The sequence below is a fragment of the Dermochelys coriacea genome, chromosome 2 (assembly GCF_009764565.3).
Source record: "Dermochelys coriacea isolate rDerCor1 chromosome 2, rDerCor1.pri.v4, whole genome shotgun sequence".
NCBI classification, from domain to species: Eukaryota; Metazoa; Chordata; order Testudines; family Dermochelyidae; genus Dermochelys; species Dermochelys coriacea.
This window is the reverse complement of record NC_050069.1, coordinates 123,396,843-123,413,327: the sequence shown is the minus strand read 5'-3', so window position 1 is coordinate 123,413,327 and position 16,485 is coordinate 123,396,843. Positions and strand designations below refer to the sequence as shown.

The following is a 16,485-nucleotide window of genomic DNA, read 5'->3' as shown; positions in this document are numbered from 1 at the left end:
TTGTAATAATTTTAATTTCACCTAGCATCATACTAGGGACTAATTCTCCACTGCCATCTTCTAGTTTTATGATGGAGTAATCTCACTGAAATCAATGGAGTCACACTGGTATAAACTAGGGCAATGGAGAATCAGGCCCTAAATACTTATTTGTAAATATTGTACACTATGTTTATGTAGAACCCATATCTTCATAAATGTTGGTGCTAGAGCTGTTTGTGCAAATTCCCAGCAACCAGTTACCATGGAATAAAATATTAGAGACACAGAGCTTTTTGAGTAATTTCCTCCCTTTTTTTGGGACTGCTCCTAATGCTTTGATTTCAGGGTAGAGATTAAATAAGCTGGGTACATGAGCGAACCTCTAGGTATATTGAAAATATTCCCACCAACCTGCAAGCACTTTGGAAATTCATGCTTCTAGGAAGCAACACACACCTTACTTCCTGGTTCTGCTCTGTGAACAAGAAAAGAACAAACATGAAATGACATTACATAAGGGTTTATTTATTTTATTATACTCACTATGACTGCACAAACATATTCCCTTTAAATACTGTCCTGTTGAATATAACGTGATAAAGCTGTGTGCTAAAATGTAACCCCAAAGAAGTCGCTTTTATATGTCTGCACAGACACACTTTTTAAGAAAAGGTCTCCTTCATACAGCTAACAGACTTGGATTTTCAAAATACAAGCCCAACCTATGTAGAATGAAGGTACCTGTTTATTTCAGAATTCCTTTTCTGCTATCTTGGAGAGAGGGAACTCTTGGCTGCACATGAGCTATTAATTTTCATGGTGAGTCTCAGCATGAAATAAACAAACAACCCTTTGATTTAAAAATATGTTTCTACACTTCAGCATCCACTGCACTGAGTGCGGATCAGATTGTGTATCAAGGGATGTTCTTTAATCCAGCCTTTAAATTAAAAAGGGATACTAGCCCTCATCCTTCAGTGCTCACAGCACCCACAATTGCCTTGAATTAGAGAGAAACTTCCAACATGGGAATATTTTAGCGCTCATTCCAGGCATTCTTTTACAAGCCCATTTTGGGAGTCTTACATCCCCCACTTAAACATCTGGTATTAGTCACTGCTGGGACTGAATACGAGGCTCAAGTTGATTGTTTGTCTGATCTGGCATGGGAGTATCCATATTCCTAATGGTTTTAAATGAGGATGGTGGAGTCACAAGGCCTAACTGATCCCTGCATTACTCCAGTTTTACACTGATATGCCTCATCTGAAATCTATAGAGTTACAGGTTTAAAACTGGAATAATGCAGTAGAGAATCAGGCCACACAGAACACCCATCCAGCAGAAAGACAAACATTTGTGTTGTTTGGTGTAAGTTAAACACTAGCTGTACTTATTTAAAACAAAAGAGAGTTGCAATGGACATCACCAGCCATTCTTACTGTAGGCCGCTTGGTGTTATTTTTGCTTATCCTATGTCTAAAATACCGTATCTTATAAGATCATTGTATTCATCTTCTAAATCTCTAAGTTTGCTGTTTAAAATACATACAATGGATCAATAATCAGGTCAAACTTTATAACAAAAATTTCTGGGAAGTGGTTGGGAGCAAGAGTAGGTTTAGGTGGTGAAACATATTGGGTGCTAGGGGTGAAGAATGTAGGCTAGAAGGAAAGCGAGGTGCAATCTCATTTTATTTCTAAACCTATTTATTGCCAAACAAATATTGGGTATGTCAACAATCAAGGCAAACATTGCAACAGAAAGTTCTGGAAATTGGTGGGGAGGAGGTGTAAGCATAAGTGGTGAAAGATATAGACCTGTAAGAATGGATGATGCAGGCTGGAAGGAAGTGCAACTGTTCTATATATCTAAACATATCAATTGCCTAACAAACAGACCCAGAACTTGGCTGAGGACACAAGTAATTCCTTCTCTCTCACAGGACTCTAAGGTAATGTAGATATTTGTATAGACACAATTAGCTTTTTGACAATTATTCTGAATTAGTTAAACCCTGGGCAGATTAAATGATAACATCCATGTCAAGCAGTAAAACAGGGCTTGCCCATTTCCATCATGAGTTTAGTTTAGATTTCTGTTTCTAAAAAACACAGTGCAAATATTATAAACTTGCAGAGTTTTAAGAAAAAATGCTGATGTGGGGCAAGATGAATCAAAGGAAGAATTTTCTTAGTTCCTTAAAATCTTGAATTAGATAAAGAAGGATAAATCTCTGCAGGTGGTAGTTCTTGCTGTTAGATGGCAAAAGACAGCAAATTCATGGGCCAAAAACTAAATTGTTGTTCCACTGAGGGGGAAGGAAAAAGATATTTTTAGTTTGCCACCTTCTTGTTTGACTTCTCATGACAAAAAAATTCATGACTTAGTATGTGTTTGGATACTCCATAATGAACCATGTTGACCGTCAGGGAAACCTAAGAGGCCAAGGCCTGAGACCCAGATGATCAAAGTTATTTAGGCAACTAAAGATGCATTTTGGTGTGTACTGGAATTTTCAAAAGCACCTAAGCAGGTTAGGTGCCTAAGTCCTATTGAAATCAATCTTTAAATAATAATAAAGACCATGCGTGATTTGCATGTCATACAAGTACCTAAGGATCGATTTACAGCAGAAACTACAGGTCAGATAATCTAAGGGAGTCTGGAATTATTGTCAACTAGATACATGTTCCAGTTTCTGAGGAAAGTTAGTTTGCCCCTATACGGATAAAACAATACAAGCTGGAGACTAATGTAAAATCCTGGGCCCACTGAATTCAACTAGAGTTGTGTGGTTGTTCTCAACTGAGCCAGGATTTCACCCCCAAATTGCTGAGGGTATCAGATTCTGACAGTGCGTAGCAACTCACTGCTTGAGTAGTCCCACTGGAATGAACAGGACTACTCCAGGAGAAAGTCCTATTCAACATCTGCAAAGGTCTCTGAAATTGATTGGACAACTAAAAGAGTAAGGCACTACTCAATTTCAGTCCACATATCAGAATCTGACCCCTACTATTTTCTTAGTTCTTAATCTCATCAAAACTGTCAACTCCAATGGGAATTTAAACAGTGGAAGTTCTGAATAAAGACAAATTAAGGATTTTTTTCCACAATAGTACTAGTAGAATAGTAGAATTCCATATTAATGCACAACATGTTTATAGGAAATGAAAAATGTTGTAAGTCCATTTGGCAAATCATAAGCAGAGGAAAACATTAAGCTAGGAAATTCACAGGTTCCTGCCAACCAAAGTCAGCAGGAAACCACAACTAAATTTCAGTTGTCTAAAGTGATACTGTTTTACAGCTATAAATATGGAGGATAGAAGACTATAGCTGGGTTTAAAAAATTAATTAATAAATCCAGTTAATATTACCAGGTGACACACAATATATACGTGGTCAATCAAGTACATGTCATTCGGGAAATCTATGGGTCTTTGGCAGTGCTGTGCTTCCCATAACAGATATCAGGGTAGTAAGGAAGTGCGGCGGACTGAAGGAGAAAACAATAGTTAACCAGTACATTGAGGAAGGGTCCTTCTTTGACCCCCAAAAACAAAAATCAAGAACTATTACTCCAGGAATCAAAAACAAATGTGAATTCAATGGACTTTCTTAGATGAATAAAGTTATGCATGTTCCCTTTTCACTACCCACACTCTATTCATTACTCTTGGCTACAGTGGCTCTAATGCAGTGGATGACCCCTCTGTGGAGAAGGATTCCCAAGGGGGCTGAATCCACCATATTTAGGGCAGTTCTGTGTTGGAGGATCAGTGCAAATATACAGCAAAGGGGGGTAGAATCTGATTCCTACTGTATTATCTTTCCCGGAGTCCACACAAATTATACAAGAATGGTAATTACATTTTCTGAATGATAAAAGTTATTCTATGGATTGCATTCTAATTAGTTATGAAAGTTACCTTTAAGCAGCCATTTGGACATAAAAAACAATAATTTTGGATATATGATAATGCCAGTGGGTGTTCAAATGCTTTATATCCCAAAACTTTGCAAGATACCCCACCATAATCTAGCAAGCTTCAAACTTCATCTCTGATGACCAGGTAAGCTTTTCTTCCATTTAAGTTTAACATTTTAGTTAGTGTTATAATTGGTGAAGGGAAGTTTTGTAAATCCTTTCGCTATACTCAATCCTTTTTAGATTTATACAGATTAGTCCAGCTGTCCAGAATTGTACATCCACGGAGGATTGTGTGTTAAAGGTGCAAGGCTGGGGCTCAGGAGTCTATTCCTGCCTGTGTGACTGTGGGCAAGTCACTTTGGCAAAATTTTCAGATGTGGATGCCTAAAAGTAATCATTTAAACCCAGATTTAGATACCTAAATAAACAGCCTGCTTTTCATAAGACCTGATCCCCACAGATCCTGTTGGTTTAAGGTAAATTACAATGCATTTATATCAGTGTAAGAGCAAAATTTGGCTTGCAGGATTTACATAAAATGTTGCAGGTGTCACCACTTTCCAAAGCATATCACATTGCTACATATAATCGTCAACTCTTATGAAATGTGCAATTTGCCAGCTTTTAATGATTAGGAAAAGAAATTCTCAGCAATTTTCTTACTTTTTCCGTAACAAAGCATTTTGCATTAACAATAACACACAAACTTCTCTTCTGAACCTCAGACATCAGTAAATCTGAGCATATTTTTGAAAAGAGTCTGAGATGGAAATGAAATATTTAAGTAAGAAAATCACAGAATGGAGGACTGGAATGGAGGACTGAACAGGTCATCTAGTCCAGTCTCCTATACCGAGGCAGGACTAAGTATTGTCTAGATCATCCCTGACAAGTGTTTGTCTAACCTATTCTTAAAAACTTCCAGTGATAGGGTGTCAGTCCATGATCTGTTCCTCCTTGCATTTTTCTGTGACCCTGAGAGAACCTTTCCCAGACATGAAGAAGGGCTCTATGTGGCTCGAAAGCCTGTCTTTTTCACCAACAGAAGTTGGTCCAATAATAGAAGATACTTCACTATCTTCTCTCCCTTGCAATTAGGAAGTTTTTCCTAATGTCAAATCTAAATATCCCTTGCTGCGATTTAAGTCCATTACTTCTTGTCCTGTCCACAGTGACTAAGAAGAACAATTTATCACTTTCCTCATTATAACAACCTTTTACATACTTGGAGACTGGTCATATCCCCCCTCAGTCTTCTCTTCTCCAAACTAAACAACCCAACTTTTTCAATCTTTCCTCATAGGTCATGTTTTCTAGACTTTTAATATTTTTTTTTTGCTCTTCTCTGGACTTTCTCCTGTTTGTTCACATCTTTCCCAATTGTGGTGCCCAGAACTGGACACAGTACTCCAGTTGGGGCCTTATCAGTGGTGAGTAGAGTGGAAAAATTATTTCTCACGTCTTGCTTACAAAATGAAAGGTGATGTTATATAACACAATTTCCGAGGAACAACAGTGGATTAGAATTTGGAAGGGGAAAGCCACTAGGATCATCCATTTGCATAGTGAAGAATCTCATTTAAGATGAGGGAGACCCACCTTCAAGTCCCTGCTCCAATGACTAATTTATATTAAGTGGAAAAGCTTCAGTGGAAGAGACTCACTGCAGACTACCTGATAACCTAGGCCTCATGGCATTCTCCTGAGCAATGAGAGATTCAAATTCAGCTCACTGTTCCAAATCAGGCAGCGGGGCGAACTGAACCTCCCACATCCCAGGTGTATGCCCTAACCTTTGGGCAGAAGTTATACGGGACATTTCCACCACCTGTTTTCTGATTAAAGATAAAGGGGGGGCAAGGAGCACAGCATCAGCCACTTAACAAATCTAACCTGAAAATGTTTTTTTGGCCCAAACGTTTTGGTAAATTTGTGTCAAATTCGTGAATAGTTTCAGGTTGACCAAGATTACATTTTTTAAACAGATAAACTATGTGTCAGAAAAACTTCACCTGGGTCTTTTTATCTATTTGTGAAAGTCTTGGAATACCTCCCTGGGAAGAAATCAAGGGTATCCCTTCTCAGAGTTAATGGAGATGGATTCCTATCAGTCAATCCCAATTGGAAAATATATTGCAATAAATAGATGTTCACACATCTTACATAGTATATATTTCTTTTATAATAGAAAAGCTGATTCAGTGATACCTTATCACATATTAATCAAATCATTTTCTACCCATTGTCTGTTGTTGTTACCTAGATACCAGGGGTCAAATTAGATTCTAATTTACATCTGTGTATATCTGGATTCACTCCTCCAAAGTTGCTCTAGCTATAACTGGGTGCAAAAGAGAGCCTAATGTGGCCCTGATCACATACAAACAGAAATTGGAGCATCCAATAATCCCTCTCAAGAAGCCTGATTTTGAACTCAGACTGCTGTAAATCATGAGTAACTCCCCTGAAGTCAGATGGGGAGATGCATTAGTGTGTTTCATTGCTCTAAGAAACTGTGTGGGTAGAAGATTTTACTCCTTGTAGCATTCTACATTAGCCCCAGAAGTGGAAGAAAAAGGAGAGTCTCAATTTCCTGATTTCAGAGTAGCAGCCGTGTTAGTCTGTATTCGCAAAAAGAAAAGGAGTACTTGTGGCACCTTAGAGACTAACAAATTTATTAGAGCATAAGCTTTCGTGAGCTACAGCTCACTTCATCGGATGAATGTGATGAATCCGATGAAGTGAGCTGTAGCTCACGAAAGCTTATGCTCTAATAAATTTGTTAGTCTCTAAGGTGCCACAAGTACTCCTTTTCAATTTCCTGAGTGGAGGATTGGAGAGGAGGCTGTTTTCTTAATGGGAATTCTTTTTTTAAAAGTCTGTATCCCAATGTTCCCAAAACTTATGCCCATGCCCACACTGAGGCTAGACACGAGTGTATAACTAGCAAGAAAGCCACTGAAACCTTCTGATGCAGTAAGAGGTTGAGAAAAGAGATTGTTGAACTCTATTGATTTGGTTTATTTTTTTCCTCGGCAGCTTTTCATTTTCACAATGAGCTCCATCAGTGAAGCAACTACCAAATTTTGCCTTGACTTTTTCAAAGTATTGAACAAAGATTTTCCATCTGAAAATATCATCTATTCTCCTCTGAGTATCTCAGCTGCCCTGGGCATGGTCCTTCTTGGGGCCAGAGGTAATACTGTCACCCAGATACAAAGGGTAGGTGTCAATAAGTCGTTTGTTTTATACCTTCATTTTTGTTCAACAATGGCAGACCATTCCCACGTGCAATGTCACCTGAGCTCCTCAAGGCTTTTCTTTCCTTGAAACTCAGAGCAGTTTCCTTTTCCATGGGTAATATACCCAGCACAAGCAGCAATTGCCCTATTTAAGGTCGAAAGGCACTTCTATATTGAATGGAATTGAACTTTATGCCGTTGAAAGTGTGCCTGGCAGAAGATGCAGGTTGAGAACATAATTGTTAACTGGAAATAACATTTCCAGCCCAAGAACAAGAGATTTCCCCTCGTCAAGCCCTGATCTTGCAACCATTCCATAAGTGTGTGTCATTACATAAATGAGTAGTGCATAACGGTACTTGGGTGTATTATTGTTTGTAAGACTCTGCCCTGTTGCAGCTTCACTTATCCTCTGCTGAGGTTGGTCTATTTTGGCCTATAGGGATGTCTGAGCCTCTTAGCCATAAGCTCAGCCCCAGCAGAAAAGGTTAAGATAAAACCTAGAGACACATGTCCTCAATATTTGCAATTTCTGGGCCCTCATCTTCATTTTACTCATACTGCTTGGTGACATTTCTGTGTTGTGCATTATACCAAAAGAGAGATGTAGCCTAAATGGTTATTTCATAAATCTGTGTATCTCATATGCAGGGTCCTTTTAAGTTGCTTATGATGAACGTGCTGAGCGCCAGATTTACTAATGCTGAAGTGTCACAAGTTTGGTCGTAGTTATAAAAAATAATTTGAATATCTAGTTTGGCAAAAGTATTAACCTATTTTGGATCCCATGAGCCTGTATGAGTCATATTTTTCATTAGAAATGGGTTTGAATTTCTCAAGCTTGGATTGCACAGGAGTTAGTACTAATCAAGAATGATGTGGTATCAGTCTTTGAATACAGCTGTCATTATTAGAACTTCCAGATAGATATTTTGCTGTGAAGGCTAGACATGTGACCCAATATAGTTAGCAGCTGTAAAGGGATCTGCACATGAGAGGAATGAAATTAAACAAAAAACAAAACCAGGTTCCAATGCTAGTCAATGGCAAAACTCCTGTCTGCTTAAATATGGGTGAGAGCTAACTCTACATTTGACAAACAAACACTACATTTGTTGGAATTAAACCTAGCGAACTCTGAAAGCATTTCCAGTGGTCTTCAGATTGTTCCTTACACTTAGGTTTTGTAAAAAATAAGCTTTTATCCAAGTCCCAATCCTGCAATAGGATCCACTATTGCAGATCGCTGCATGCCTGCTGAATTTATTGCCCTATTGCAACATAGTGTAAAAAGGTATAAAAACTGAATATTATGGGAAGAAATAGAAAGTGAGTTCCACAGTCATAGAAATATAGCTCCCCCTTCTAGAGATTTTAAGTAGTATTCACTAAATGGCTTACTGATTTTGATGTCAATGGATGGACTGGGGCATCCAGTGATAAAAGTTGAGAACACCTGCCTTTTGACATCATGATGTCTAACTCCAGTAGAAAGGACAGTAGGTAAGACAGACAACTGAATTTTCTTGTGACAAGTTCAGTTTCACATATTGTCATAAGTAAATCAATACAGCGTATGACTGTTGCAATGTTACATTTCCACCTCAGGTTCTTCGCTTCATTGAACTTAGAGAAAATGAAAATCCAGGAACAGGAAGCTCTTCTGAAGCAACAAGAAATGATAACAATTCAGAGGTAGTCGCAGACTACCTCTTCCTCCCCCACTGCCGGTATCTTAGAACAAATGTTGGAGCTGGACTAACTTTTGAATTTAGATTCAAATTCTCCAAATTGGCAGATTAGAATTATAACATAAAAATAGGGGGGATGGGAAATGCTGTGATGGTGGGTGACAGAAGGTATAGGGAGAAGGATAAAAATGTACACAAGACAGCAAAGAGTAAGGTTTGGGGGGGGGGGGGGTTATTGAAAATGCTGTTCAATTATATGGTTGATTTGGGACATTCAGAAGTGATCAGTTCAGTTTGCATCTTGCTATTTCAGTGAGCTCCTACCATAATCATGAGCACATGTGCATGTATAAATCAGACATACAGAAAGCATTTGCAACTGTACTACCCTGAACATTTTTAATTGTTCAACAAATCGCATGTGTAGTGCTCCATAAGTAACAAGTGGAAAATCCCAAAAGAGCCACAGATTACTTAGTCCTTATAATAGAGCTTTTGCTCCATAGATCTCCAGACTATCAGGAACAAGAACAAATCAGAGAAGGCAAAGCTAATTAAGTTATTGAATCTGAATGGAACAATTATTTTTAAAAAACCGGTATCTCTGTTACTCTCAGCCTTCTTCAGTCAGAAACAAACTATAGCAACTTTGTGTTATTTGAAGGTTCCTGATGATCAGTGTGATATATCTGGAGGGATTCATTCCCAGTTTAATGACATCTTCTCTGCAATCAACAAACCTACCACTTCTTACGAACTGGCTAATGCCAATAGACTGTATGGAGAAAAGACATTCAATTTTCTTCAGGTGAGTTGCACTGGGATTCACATTAATGGCCTGTGACATTGTAAGACAGATAGAGATAAACAACATGGGCTTAGTTCAGCTGAGGTCCCATTTCCTGCTGAGGTCCCATCATTGTATGTGATGTGGCAAAGTACCTTGTTCTCCTCAGCAGACTCTGTCCTTTTTAGCCTGGGAGACACTGGCTTGGGCAAGGCAAATCCTTACAGGTAGCACAGGGTCCGGTTATTCCTTTCCCTGATCAGTCCCTTGTGCTTACTTTCCTTCCCTTCTGGGGAGGGAGTGCAGCCTCCCTTCCTGGAAGGGTTCTGTGTCTTGCTGCCCATATCCTACTGGCAGCCCTGGAGCACCCATGGGGAAAAATTGGTGGGTGCAGCTCCCCGCCCCACGCCCGGCCCCAGCTCACCTCCGCTCTGCCTCCTCCCCTGAACCCACCGCCCTGCTCTGCTTCTCCGTGCCGCCCCCCCCCCCCCCCGCCGGCTTCCCACGAATCAGCTGTTCAGTGGGAAGCCTGGGAGGGCTGAGAAGCAGGCTGCAGCTTCCCGCTCAGCCCAAGGGTGGTGGAGGTGAGCTGGGGCAGGGAGCGGTTCCCCTGCGAGCTCCCCCCTGCCCAGGTTACCTGCTGCGGTGCGGGTGGCCCTCCTCGCGCACCCCCCCCCCCCGCACCAGCTCACCTGGGCCTGAGCGGGAAGCCGCCGCTTGCTTCTCAGCTTGCCCCAGCTTCCCGCGCGAACAGCTGATTCGCGGGAAGCCGGGGGGCGGGGTGGAGAAGCAGAGCGGGGTGGCGCGTTCAGGGGAGGAGGCAGAGCGGAGATGAGCTGGGGCCAGGGGTGGGGCGGAGAGCTGCCGGTGGGTGCCCACCAAATTTTCCCCTTGGGTGCTCCAGGGCTGGAGCACCCATGGAGTCGGCGCCTAAGGTGCCACTTATGGCTGGTTAAATTTACAAGCCCTTTTAGAACCGGTTGCCCCTCAGGGAACAACCGGTTCTAAAAGGGCTTCTAAATTTAACAACCGGTTCTAGCAAACTGGTGCAAACCAGCTCCAGCTCACCTCTGGCCCCAATCAGGGTCAGGGCCATGTTCTGCTAGAATGCTGTAGAAACATAGTAAAAGACAGTCCCTTCCCCACAACTTACAATATAAATAGACAGGACAGACACAGGGGTAGGAGAAAAGCAATATCACTATCCTTATTTCACAGATGGGGAACTGAAACACAAAGATTAAATGACTCTCTCAAGGTCATACAATGAGTCTGTGGCAGAGTCAATCAGCTGGCAGAACTTCAAAAAGGTTCAGTGTTTGACTCTTTTATGTAAACTCTCCAAACCTATGTGGCCCTGTATCTACGCTCTACCCATCTGGTCCAGTTCCTTCTGCTAGTCCCCACACTGTCTCTAGCATGTACAAACACACTTTTGAATATTTTTATATTTCTTGCAGTGTTGCAGAACTAAAAAAACAGTGACATTTTATTTTATTCAGAAGACAGCCTAAAAAGAGACCTGTTTTCTGATATATTCTTCTGATCTTCTCTCTTATTGTACAGCAATACCTATCCTGCATACAAAAGTTATACCAGGCTGAATTGAAACCTGCTGATTTTCTGAATGCTGCAGAGGAAACCAGGGAGCAGATAAATTTGTGGGTTGAAACCTTTACAAAGGGTAAGGACAAGTCAGCCATTGGCTGCTATTTCTTGATATTTAATAAAAAAAATAATGAGTAAAGTGTACAAGGTGCTTAAAAACCTGGAGGAGAAAACTATTTTGTCATAATTGAAGCATGCCCAGTATGGAGCTGCAGTGGCAGCTCTCAGCAATTTGACCATCTGAGTGACCTGAAGATGGCTCATTAATTCCCACAGAGAAAGCATATTTGAGGAGAACAGAGTAGCCAGCAGACTCTGGACCTAAGAAATCAATAGGAATTCTTCTGACAACTTCAGTGGGCGCTGGATGAGACCACCAGTGTGGTTGGCTGCATGGAGTTTAAGGAATTATTCAGTCATATGCAAGAGGTATTGAGGCAAGGAGGGGGAACCTTCAAAAAGTACCTTGATTTATGAGCTCCTCTACAGATAAGCAAAAAGAAAAGGAGTATTTGTGGCACCTTAGAGACTAACAAATTTATTTGAGCATAAGCTTTCGGATGCATTCAGTGAAGTGAGCTGTAGCTCATGAAAGCTTATGCTCAAATAAATTTGTTAGTCTTTAAGGTGCCACAAGTACTCCTTTTCTTTTTGCGAAAACAGACTAACACGGCTGCTACTCTGAAATCTACAGATAAGGTAAATGACAGCATACTACTTAAAATTGACTTGGATCCAAGACTAGTCAGCAGAAAAAGAATAAATGGCCATTTTAGGAGATGGCATCTATTCTCCATTATTCACTTGAAGCACATCAGAGTGGGGAAACGACAAAGATGCTGCATGTGTTGCACTTGTTCTGTGAATAGATAGAAGACTTCAGCCTCTTAGGCCTCTCAGTCTAATATCTTTCATGTGTGTCCAGTGTCATGTGTATATTTTTACACCCAGGTACATAGATGCACTGCATATCAATGTTATTTCAACAGATAAATGGAACTAGAGTGACTGAACTGCCGAAATGAAATAATTTGCCTCCATTTTTTTAAGGTAAAATCAAGGACCTCTTTGCCCCAGGCACTTTTTCTGCTGGTACTAAGTTAGTCCTCGTGAATGCTGTCTACTTCAAAGGGCAAGTGGAATTTAACAGAAAAAACACCAAAGAAAGAGCTTTTCAGATTAATAAGGTAGATTACAGAAATACACATATCACATCATTGCTTCTATTGTTTTACATGTTTGGCAGAAAATGGGGAGGTACCATGGGATATGGCCCTCTGCCTAGAGACCAGCTCTGTGGGTGGAGAGGGAGCTGTTTCCCAAAGCTTCTGCTAGGAGAGTGCATCATGCCTGACACAGGTACAATGCCTCACAAAGCCACTTGGGGCACAGGGGAAGTCAGTGTATAAGAAGCTGAAGCATCTGCCCTTCTCTGCGGCCTGTCAGCTCTTCATTCAGGAATGGAAGTGCTCAGGACAAAGCCCTGCTTTTTCCCCCTTCTCTTTGGGTTGCGGGTGCAGTTAGGTTTACTATCCTTGTAAAGATCTGCACTCATGTGAGCAAAGACTGACTGGCCCCTGAGCAGAGGCCTAGCATAAGGGTGCTTCTTGTACCTTCCCCCACTACACTCCTAATTTGGAGCAGTCCACAGTCTGGCCTCTAATCATTTTCTTCATAGACCCTTAACTGGTTTCCATTTTATTCAGACCTACAATGTGTTGTTCTGCTGCCACATTTACAATGACTGACACCAAGAGATCCATTTAGTCTGTGTTCAGTTTCCACATTCTGTCACCAGATTGATCTCTCTCCTCATTAAGGTTGAATACTGAAAGTGGGTTTTTTTAGGTGACATTCTTCACATTGTCCCTGTGCTACTCCCCCCACCCCTATCCCACCATGTTGGGTGGGCAATGAATGTAGAGTAACCAGTTTTGTATTGCTTCAGTTCAATTTCACCTTCTGTTGGTCACACATTAGCACAATGTAGCAAAAATAGGTTGGCAACACTGCAGGGAAACATTTGTTTAGCTAAAAGAAAATTGTTCCTAGTGGAACCTGTTTCCATGAAATTGTTTTATGGATGTCTGTTGCTTTTAGGTTTTGTAAATTTCTGGGTCAATTTGACCTGAGAACATGCTTTTAAATGGAAATTTAAATTAAAGAAAAGACAAAAAGCCTGTAGTTTTAATGTCCTTAGCATGGTTCTTAAGTTGGAAAACCAAACTGTGAGGCACACACTATCAATGGCAACTTCTGAAAGTGTTGATCCAAGGAAATAGCATTAACTGTTCTTCTAAACCTTCTATTCGCCATGGGGTGGATGCGCCTGAGTGCAGACACAGGGAGATGATAAATGATATCTTAGCTTTAAAGGGGCAGAGGAGAAGCAACATGGTGGAATTCTGGATCATGGGGATGGGCTTTATGGGATTTTCCAGTCCCCCTTCTCCCGATGCCTCACTGACCCCTTTCCCTTGAGTCCAAGATAGAGATGAACCTGCTGTGAGATGCTTAAAGAGATTCAAGGGGACTATATACACCTTTCTTTAGAAGGTGCTAATCTGGCCCTAAACAATCACTGCAGCATTTGGGTCCAAGTGAAGATGTAATACAAGGAAAAACATGTAAATACAGGAGGATATATTGTATGTATTTCATTTGTTACTAATTGTCATTGCTTTCAGACTACAAGCAAACCTGTGCAGATGATGTACAATATGGGCGAGTATAGAATAGCTACAATAGAGGAGAATGATTGTCAGGTGCTTGAACTCCCGTACAAGGGTGATGACCTGAGTATGTATATACTGCTGCCAAAAGACTACACGGGTCTAACACAGGTAAAGTTACCTATGATGAGATAGTAATCTTATAACCAGAATATGAACATGGACAAACAGTATAGGACAAAATTACCTTTCCTCTTCCTTGTTGTAGAGTATGCAGCATGCTGAATAGTAAATCTGAAGGCAGGCTGCTTATGTTCCTGTGTCTACTGAATTTTCAGAAAACAAACAATTAGATAGCCTTTTTTTTCTCCAAATAGGGCACAGTGACAATGTAATTAATACCTAATTACTACATTTTTGTATTATCAACCTTTCTAAACAGTGAATACCCACACAGACTAATCTAAAGTGAATAAATAATGAATGCAAAGAATATAGATAACACATCGGCAGATCCCCAGAGGCTGTCTGCCACATATTGCTGCCAGACTTAACATCTGATCCAGCTCCCTAACCCTTCTCCCATACAATTCAATTGCAAAACACCCATTGACTTCACTGGTGCAGCATTAAGCCCTTTAGCTTTAATGGTAGAGGTCTGAGCACTGAAGTTAGAAGTTCCACCATTGACTCCCACTGGTGACCCAGCATTGTGGTCATTATATTTACATTTAAAAAAAAGAAAACAAGATTCTATAATCAACACTGGACAAACACTTATTTGGAAAACTTTGGGGTACAGCTACATGGAGATAAAAGCCTTGCGGCTGAGGGGCTAAAAATTGCGGTGTACACGTTCAGGCTTAGGCTGGAGCCTGAGCTCTAGGACCCTGTGAGGGTGGAGGGTCCCAGAGGTTGGGCTCCAGCCTGCGTCCAAATGTCCACACAGCAATTTTTCAGCCATGCAGCCTGAGTCAGCTGACACGGGCCAGCTCTGGGGTTTTTATTCTTTTGTAGACATACTGTTAGTGTACGTCATGCTACTGACCCCAGTAGTATTATAAGAATCATGCCTGATGTGGCTACCACAGTGTGAATGAAAAATAATTTTTTCCAATTTCTCACACAGTTGCATGTCTTGTTAATTTTGATGCATAACCACAAGATTCTGATTCCCATGTATCTTTATACCTGTAGCTGGAAAAGGAACTTACTTATGATAAATTAACAACTTGGATTAGCCCCGACCATTTGAAAGAAGATGAAGTGGAGGTGTCTCTTCCTTGGTTCAAAATCGAGAAAAGCGCTCAACTTAACAAATATTTAGAAGCTTTAGGAATGACCGATGTGTTTCACCCAGGAGTATCAGATTTATCTGGAATGGTAAAAACAGGTGGCCTGTTTGTGAATCAGATTGTCCATAAGGCTTATGTAGAGGTCAATGAAGAGGGCACTGTGGCAGCAGCTGCAACTGGAATTGGCATAAGTGCAACCTCAGTAAGAATACCTCTACAGTTTGTGGCTGTTCACCCTTTCCTCTTCTTTATCAGACACCAAAAAACCAAATGCATTCTCTTCTATGGTAGAGTCTCTTCTCCTTAAAGGAAAATCTCTAATTAACCCACGAGATCCTGGGCCACAGAATTATAGTACAGAAAATACAACAGAAATATTATTCTCTTCATTTTCTCTTTTCCTTGCACTCTAGCTAGATAGTGACTCCATAGTTATGGGTGAAAATGCACACGATACTCATAGCAGGACTGTGATACTAGCACTACAGTCCTACCTTGTCTGCTGTTTCCCTCCCCCGCAAACTTGCTTCTGGTTCCTACTTAAAGAATGTCCCACTCTCTCAGTACTCGAGGAAGGGCACCTCTGCTAAGTCCCAAATCAGTAGGAATCTCCTTGACCAAAGCTTTGATAACTAGTAGTGAAATAAAGAACTATGAATTTTATTAATCATCCTGATCTGAATGGGTATCAACACAAGCATTGACCAAACTCTTGCAGTAGAGAACCTGGCCCTGAGTTGAGGCAATGTAACAGGTGAATAATCAGGTTCATTGTTTTCACAGTTATTGTTATTGTCCTTCTGCCACCTTTACTACTCCTGGAGGAATTCTGTGCCAAAAAATTAAAAACTCTGTACACAATATTTTAAAATTCTGCAAAATTCCTCTTTTTAATTTGGGAAAATAACACAAAATAATCATGCCAGTTTCAATTATTTTGGTAATTAATTTCAAAATATCTATCAGCAAGTATGTCTGTAACAATACAGACAAAATATAGTCAGGAAATGTTTTTTGATTAATAGATTCCTTATTAGGCATATTAATACAGAATTTTGTGTAATGATTCATTTAAACTAAATTAATACAGAACTTTGTGTAATGATTCATTTAAAGTACACCTGTATTCACAGAAAGTTGTGTTTACTTCATAAGGAATTCTGTTGAAGTGAGTAGGACTACCGGGGAGGAAGGCAGTACTCAACATAATGTGGAGCAGAGGGTGAAGGGAGAGCTGGAAAACAGAGTCTGACCCTTTAGCACCTGAATA

General features: G+C 40.5%; 1 protein-coding gene across 2 annotated transcripts; it reads left to right on the top strand.

Annotated features, from left to right (window-relative positions):
* Window positions 1–1,795: 1,795 nt before the first annotated feature.
* On the top strand, window positions 1,796–16,047 carry LOC119850508 (serpin B3-like). Of its 2 annotated transcripts, none has more exons than XM_043508401.1 (8): window positions 1,796–1,937; window positions 6,960–7,142; window positions 8,771–8,857; window positions 9,518–9,661; window positions 11,207–11,324; window positions 12,299–12,435; window positions 13,936–14,091; window positions 15,118–16,047. In XM_043508401.1, the coding sequence occupies exons 1-8, from the start codon at window positions 1,812–1,814 to the stop codon at window positions 15,520–15,522; spliced, it is 1,356 nt and encodes a 451-aa protein (XP_043364336.1). In that variant the 5' UTR covers window positions 1,796–1,811; the 3' UTR covers window positions 15,523–16,047. The 2 variants fall into 2 exon arrangements, with proteins under 2 accessions (XP_043364336.1, XP_043364335.1); XM_043508400.1 differs by having other exon boundaries at window positions 1,797–1,937; window positions 6,957–7,142.
* The last annotated feature ends 438 nt before the right edge of the window (window positions 16,048–16,485 follow it).

Excerpts from the sequence above, each read along its gene's own strand:
- LOC119850508 (XM_043508400.1), top strand. The coding sequence starts at position 1,812 with ATGGATGATGCAGGCTGGAAGGAAGTGCAACTGTTCTATATATCTAAA. Across the intron at positions 7,143-8,770 it reads CTGTCACCCAGATACAAAGG|GTTCTTCGCTTCATTGAACT; the intron begins GTAGGTGTCAAT and ends TTTCCACCTCAG. Across the intron at positions 8,858-9,517 it reads GAAATGATAACAATTCAGAG|GTTCCTGATGATCAGTGTGA; the intron begins GTAGTCGCAGAC and ends TGTTATTTGAAG.